The sequence below is a fragment of the Eleutherodactylus coqui genome, chromosome 10 (assembly GCF_035609145.1).
Source record: "Eleutherodactylus coqui strain aEleCoq1 chromosome 10, aEleCoq1.hap1, whole genome shotgun sequence".
In the NCBI taxonomy this organism is placed as follows: domain Eukaryota; kingdom Metazoa; phylum Chordata; class Amphibia; order Anura; family Eleutherodactylidae; genus Eleutherodactylus; species Eleutherodactylus coqui.
The window spans coordinates 94,051,266-94,058,659 of record NC_089846.1 but is presented as its reverse complement, the minus strand read 5'-3'; the positions used below and the strand labels follow the sequence as shown (position 1 = coordinate 94,058,659).

At 50.1% G+C, this 7,394-nt stretch overlaps 1 protein-coding gene across 1 annotated transcript in view; it reads right to left on the bottom strand.

Annotated features, from left to right (window-relative positions):
- Window positions 1-1,333: 1,333 nt before the first annotated feature.
- BRWD3 (bromodomain and WD repeat domain containing 3) overlaps window positions 1,334-7,394 on the bottom strand; it is a 40,955-nt gene continuing 34,894 nt past the window's right edge. Inside the window, exons 37-40 of the mRNA XM_066581477.1 lie at window positions 4,834-5,006; window positions 4,631-4,752; window positions 2,810-2,962; window positions 1,334-2,611 (exon numbers count right to left, since the gene is read on the bottom strand). Coding sequence (XP_066437574.1) covers window positions 1,833-2,611; window positions 2,810-2,962; window positions 4,631-4,752; window positions 4,834-5,006 — 1,227 coding nt within the window. The 3' untranslated portion in view covers window positions 1,334-1,832. The remainder of the gene's footprint in view (window positions 2,612-2,809; window positions 2,963-4,630; window positions 4,753-4,833; window positions 5,007-7,394) is intronic.

Here is a 7,394-nt window from a genome sequence, read left to right as displayed (position 1 = left end):
TAAACCTGTCCAGGGCGCCCCACGGTGGTCGGAGGACGGGAGCAGACTTCAAACGCATCTGATTGTGAATACCATAAACGGAGCTCGAACTGAATGAGGAGGCTTATTGGTTGCTGAAGGGTGGGGGGCTGCAGGCGAGAATTCTCTGTGAGCGATCACATTAGGGGCTGACCACACCGGTTGGAAGTTTACCAAAAGCCTGGTAGTTCCCCAGCACTCGGTGCGCAGAGACAGGAATGTGCGGTAGGTCCGACCTGGTGGACAGCTCTGGTATGATTGACACACAGCTGTCGGGCCGCGGTGGCCTCATGGCTACCCAAACACACAGTCTTTGGGAAAGTGGCGGGCCGGCACCAAAAGGAGAAAAAAAAAAAAACAACAAAAAAACCCCCACAAATTTCTGTGCAAATACACATTTATGCAAAAATGTGCAACTTCATGCCAGAAACTGGTGTAAAACATTTCATAAGATGTGCCCCGCTATCTTTGCGCCGTCCGTTCTGGCCTGACCGTGGATCTGCGGACCTGAACTCGGATCATATGCGAGTCAGAGGTCAAGTCCGGAGACTTCTGGTTCAGGCAAGAGACGCCTCCAATGTCCGTACATAAAACGGACGGTACAAAAGACGATGCAGTCAGTCCCTTACTGGGACGTGTCCGCATGAATCCCTCAGATGCACCAACGGGGCAGCTGCTCAATGCAAAAATGGGGCTGCCTCCCGCACTCTGGTGCGATAATGGCACAGCTTGCCACCCGGCAGACATGAACATGCCATTACCATCTACCAGCACGTTCATTATATTCAGTGCAGCATGTATATAAACATCAGTTCGTATCTCTGGCTGGGATGTGAAGTGATCAATGGGGCAAGGAGCGGGGGCGCCACTGGAGGAGGCAATGAGGAAAATTGGAGGCGACTGGAAGCTGTAAGAGAAGAGCACCGGGCTCAGCCGCCTGACACGATAAATAACCACTTAATACGATAGCAATGAATCTCACGCGACAAGTAACTCCGCAGTGCAAAAACCAGAGACCTCCCGCTCCATAAACAAGTGCCCCACCCCCACCATCCCCATCTACAGCCGCGCTGTACTTCTCCAACCTAAAAATGCCGCTGCGAACCCTCAGTAATGATCAAACAACTCCGCCCCCCCAGACCTGTGATCTTGTGCGTTCACAGTTGCAACTGACGCGTCAGAGGTAGTTTTAAGCTGCCAACGCAAGTAAAAATGGCTACGGAGCTTCCGGTATACCAGGTGCAAGGCTGGGAGGGCGGAAATGATATTTACAAAGGCACGGGTACTACAGAGCACCAATAAAACAACACAAGTGGACAGATCAGTGGGTGCTAATACATTTTGGCATTGGAAGTGTCATGTATCGTGACGCCCCGCCCCCCCTTCGAAAAAAAAAATAATGTAGAAACTGTAAACATTTAGGAGCTGCCATCCGGGTTGGAGTCTTGTGCAAAAAATATGAATTTCTGTACTTTTTAAGCATAAAGTCATAAAACCATATAAAATCTCTATAAAAAGGTGCTGAACGCTATAATACACACAACAGCTGTCGCCATGGAGATAAAAGCCGGCGGAGTGACGTTTGGGGGGTGCAGGATGCCGCACCCCAAATCTGTAGTGTTGAAGTTATGTGGCTGTAAATAGTCTGAAGACCTCATGAATAAGGCTGGCCCATTAAAGGTGATGGGGGGTGAATACTTTGACAACAGCGGTTAAAAAAAAAAAAAAAGCACCAGGTAAAAACAGTCCGACTGAATATCCTACACGGAATAAGTTACTGGTAAAATCCCTGCAGTGGAAAGAGTCGGCCATCGTCAGCCATTCCAGCCCATCAGGTGGCTGACCCTGGCCTTCTCCGTCATCTTCCTCACTCTTCCCGATCTGGAGGTGCCGAGATTTAAAGGGTCGTCGATCTGCAGCAGGCCTTCAGCCTCGTTGTCGGAGTCGTCGTTATAAAGGACAGTTCTCCTGCCCTGGTTCCGGGTGTTGATCCGCGGCTTTTTGCGCTCCTGCTCTAGGAAGTCACTCTCATCTCCATCGTCGTCGTCATCACCGTGGTCCTCGTTCATCTCATCATCTGATAAGTGGGCGTGTCTTAAAGCGAGGCGGTGAGGAGAATCCTTTTTGGTGGTTCCTCGCCCTCTACCCCGACCTCTTCCCTTCTTGCTCTCGACACCTCTTAAGTGGTAACTTTTCGGTCTGCCCCGCCCCCTTCCCCTCCCTCGGCCCCTCCCCTTTCCTTTAGATTTGCTGTCACCGGCAGCACTGGCTCGTTTCCTTTTAAGCTTTGTCCGTGAGACTTTGGTGTAATCGTGGTCCCCATCCACATAGTCCTGGTCAGATTTGGCAGAGGAGTCGGGGTCTGAGCTGCACTCTGACTCAGATCCGCTCTTTGAACTTGGGCTGGATTCGGAGCGGCTGCTTGCTGAAGGTGAGGGGGGAGGTTTATCAGCTTCTTGCTCCTCCTCTTTATCCTGCTCTACTTTCTCATCTTCTCCTATGGTTTCGTCTTCGGAGGAGCTCAGCAGTTTCCTCCTGGGTTTTGGCGCTTTGCCTCCATCTCCGTTCGTCAGGGGTCCGTTGCTCTGTTCAGCTGTAAAGAAATATACAATCGTAAGTACAGCCAAAACGCAGAGCGGGTGAGAAGCAGCCTGTGATGCCCCTCTAACGTTGAGAACACGGGATGCCGGGTGTCCTGTATATAGTGGGGAATGGTGAAGAAGTGTAAAACCCCTTTAAACCAATGGCAGAGCTGGTCGTGTGCAGCGGCACGGCCCCTTCTGATAATTACCTGCTGCCGGGGAGGAGGATTTAGTCTTGGAGCTGCTTGTTGGTTCCTCTTCGGTGTCGCTCTTGTTCTGGGGTTTTGGTCTGGAAGAGGACGGCTGCTCGTCCATCTCCTCATCTGCAGAGACGCGGCCAGGCTCCAGCGGAGAATCCGACACTACAACACAAATCATCAAGATGACTGGAGACGTCACCAACCGAGGAGCAGCTGCCCCACAGTGCTAAACATTTATCGAGGGGGCACTAAGGGGCTGCCGGACAGATCTGAAGAAATCAAACTCATGTGACTCCCTGCTGCTTACCCACGATGCACATTTTTGGCGGATCCTGAAGAAAATGGTGCATGTGTACATATAGGCATGCCCAGAGTGCTCTGTATGTGTAGGATATGACACGCGATATACACGTGTAGATTGTTATTTCTGTGCATGCACAGGGGAATGTATTAGCAGCAGCACTCCAACTGCTGCTCTATATATGACTCCAGCAGAAGCAAGATGTGCCAAGTGTAGGAATAACCGCATGCAGCTTCGTACATTTGGTGCATTGTGGGTCATCCATACGCCTAGAAAGAAGCTGCAGTAGATTTCTAGCCGTTGTCACAAATTCTAAATATATCTGTGAGGACATCCGTACCTGCTCTGACAGGTAAAGTGGCAGGGGCAAAATGTTTAAAAAAAGGTCACAATTATTTGTGCATCTCATCAATGTGATTAGCTTGATAAATCCCCCCAAGGCATGTACTACACACGTATTATGTATCTGTATTACATATATAGGATATGCATATGTGCTTGTGTGCATTATTAGTGTATATACATGTGTTTCTAGAGGGGCATCATGTCTCCTGAGGCCGCCTTCACACTAGCGTGAAAATCATGCAAGATTTGTGAGTTGCAAGACTCACAAATATGAATGGTGTCATACACCTGAGCGATGTTTTCCTGCATGACACCGCAATGCGGGAAACAAGATCGCAGCATGTTCTATCCAGCTGGGAGATCTTGCATTGCAGCCCCATTGTTTTCAATAGGGCTGGTGGCAGCAGCAGCGCCGTTAGCATTGAAAGCAATGGTAGAACTCGGTGACCCTCTGCAGCGGCTGTAAGAACCGCAACAGAGGATTGTTTCATCCCCAAAGTGATGCAAGGCCGTTTTTGATTGAGAATGCCTCGCATCCATGGGGGTTTTCACGTGGATGGCAAGGGAGATATTGGGCCAGTGTGAAGACAGCCTTAGGGAGAGCACCTAGTAAGGGGACTCTCCTCTACAAGGAGAAGCCATACCCTTCCCGAGTCACGTCAGAGGCCTCTCATCCAGCCAAGGCAGCAACCTACTGCACACTGATAAGGGGGTACACTACAAGAAGAGGCCCTATATGTGCATGGTTTATCTTCTACTTCTGGAGAGGACTTTGGCTTGTACTCCGTCATTGTTATAAGGCTTATTAAAAAGGTCTGACTTGCATTTGCAGGAATGCTGCCTTCCAATAGGTGGCGCTGCACAGGCACTGTTCCATCGTCTATTTGCATATTTGTGTGGATTATATATATGTATGTGCGTTAGTATGTGTATTACACGTGTGTTATGTGTAGTGACGCATTGTACAGACACACGGCAGTCCGTGCAGCATGGATGAGACAGTTCTTGGCTTCCTCAATGAGATAAAAGTTTGGTAGAGTGTTTGCCAGTAGTATCGGGAGGGGCATCACCCAATAAAACGCATTTGGCTGCGCCAGTTGTGCATCCATGTGCCACACAGGATTTGGCTATTGTTACACACATGTAGGGGTAATGACGAGTCTTAGTAATCGTGGTGTTCTTACTTTCAGAGGAGGAGGAGGCTGAAGAGGAGGATGAGGAGCAGGATGATGAGCTGCTCCGCAGTAGTGGGAGGGGGGCGCTCTGCAGGACCCTCTGCTGAATCTTCCGAGGTTTTCCTTTCGGACTAGACGAGAAATAAACCCGATCAGAGAACGCACTCGGCGAACATCTCATCTAATTACTACGTGATGGGAGGTGCTCATACCTTGTGGCTCTGCTAGAGGCGGAGGAGGAGCTGCTGCTGCTGCTGCTGCGGATCCTCTTCCTGTAGCGCTGTCTCTTCCGCTGCTGCAGCTGCATGGCGAGCTTGTAGTCCGAGATGATGTCCTTGATGTAGGTTTCACACAGAGCAGATAATCGAAGTGTCATACTGTAAATCTACAGGAGAGAAAAGATGGACGCCAGGAGTTAGGAGAGATTGTTGCTGTGGAAAGTTATGTGGATGCAAAACAGGAGGGCGATAAAGGTGAACTCCACTCTCAGGGTGCACAGACGTGCCTAAGGGTCACCGAGCACTCAGTACTAATCACCGCCCTACAAAAAGCTATACACCACACCGTGGGCACGGATTATATGCCACATGTACAGTGGCCTGGAAGGGATGCCTTCCATCACACCAGTATGTATGGATATACTTTATGTTACGTTGGATATAAGTAATGTTTCATATTATATGTACAAATATCCACCATAACATAATAATAATAATAATAAACTTTATTTGTATAGCGCCAACATATTCTGCAGCGCTTACACAGACGAGGCATACAGAAAGACAAAAGTACAAACATTACAGAACCACGGTTACATAGTAATCAATTGATGGAAACAATAGGGGTGCGGGTCCTGCTCCAACGAGCTTACATACTACAAGTAATGGGGTGATACAGAAGGTAAAGGGGCTGGAGATGTGCGCGGTATGGCGAGGTGGAGAGTGAGAGATGTTATACACACATGGTCAGACATTTAGCCGTGTGACGGCAGAAACAGTATGACTGCAGGAGCGGTTTATGATGGCTAGCAGGGATTGCAGTCAGTAGGTCAGGGAGCATGTTATCAGGCGGAGTACAGAGGGGTTTGTTTAGGGAATGCGGTATGCCTCCCTGAAGAGGTGCGTTTTTAGAGCACGCCTGAAGTTCTGCGAGTCCTGGATTGCTCGGGTAGCCTTTGGTAGTGCGTTCCAGAGGACCGGTGCTGCTCTGGAGAAGTCTTGGAGGCGGGAGTGAGAAGTTCGAATTAAAGGGGCGCTCAGTCTGGTTTCATTAGCAGAGCGGAGAGCCCGGGCTGGTTGATGTATTGAGATGAGGGAGGCGATATAGGGGGGGCGCTGCACTGTGGGGGGCTTTGTGGATGAAGGTAGCGAGTTTAAATTGAATTCTGTATTTAACGGGCAGCCAGTGCAGTGACCGGCACAGGGCAGAGGCGTCCGAGTAGCGGCTGGACAGGAAGATGAGCCTGGCTGCCGCATTCAGGATGGATTGGAGAGGGTAGAGTCTGGTGCAGGGGAGGCCGATCAGCAACGAGTTGCAATAATCGAGCTGAGAGTGGATGAGGGCAACAGTAAGCGTTTTTAACGTGTCTACAGTGAGAAAAGAGCGGATTCTTGCGATGTTCTTGAGGTGCAGCTGACATGTTCGGGCGAGAGATTGGAGGTAGGGGGTAAAAGAGAGATCAGAGTGGAATATCACCCCAAGGCAGCGGGCATGCTGTCTAGGAGTTATGGTGGCGCCACACACTGAGATGGAGATGTCAGGATGCGGTCGGTTAGTGGAGGGTGGAAATACCAGTAAGTCAGTTTTAGAGAGGCTTAGTTTTAGGTAGAGAGAGGACATAGTGTTAGAGACAGCAGACAGACAGTTAGTGATATTTTGGAGTAAAGGTGCAGAGATGTCACGGGAAGAGGTATATAGCTGGGTGTCATCAGCATACAGGTGGTATTGGAGGCCGAATCTCCTGATGGTTTGTCCAATAGGGGCTGTGTAGATAGAGAAAAGGAGGGGGCCGAGGACCGAGCCCTGGGGGACCCCAACAGCAAGGGGAAGAGGAGGGGAGGTAGAGCCAGCAAAGGGAGACGCTGAAAGAGCGGTCAGATAGGTAGGAGGAGAACCAGGAGAGAGCAGTGTCCTTTAGGCCGATGGAGCGAAGCATACTGAGGAGGAGTTTGTGGTCAACAGTGTCAAATGCTGCGGAGAGGTCGAGGAGGATCAGTAGGGAGTAATCGCCCCTCGATTTGGCTGTCAGTAGGTCATTGGATACCCTTGTAAGGGCAGTTTCTGTCGAGTGTTGAGGTCGAAAGCCAGACTCTGTAGGGGGTCTAGGAGAGAGTGCTCTGATAGATAGCTTACAACACGGGAGTAAACCAGCCGTTCTAGTAGTTTGGAGATGAAGGGGAGGTTTGAGATGGGTCGGTAGTTGGCAGCATCAGTCGCGTCCAGAGTCGGCTTCTTTAGCAGTGGGGATATGATGGCGTGCTTGAAAGAAGAGGAAAAGATGCCAGAGGTCAGAGACAGGTTGAATATAGTGGTGAGATGGGAGATGACCACTGGGGAGAAGGAACGGAGGAGGTGTGAGGGGAGGGGGTCGCTAGCGCAGGTGGTGGGGCGAGCAGAGAAGAGCAATTTGGAGACTTCTTCCTCTGTTATTGGTCTGAGTACAGACAGTGAGCAGGAGCTAGATGCAGTACTGACAAGACTAGGGTCAGGGCTAGTCTGGGGTTGGGAAGTTATTTCCTGACGGATGTCATCAATTTTCTTTTTGAAGTAAGCA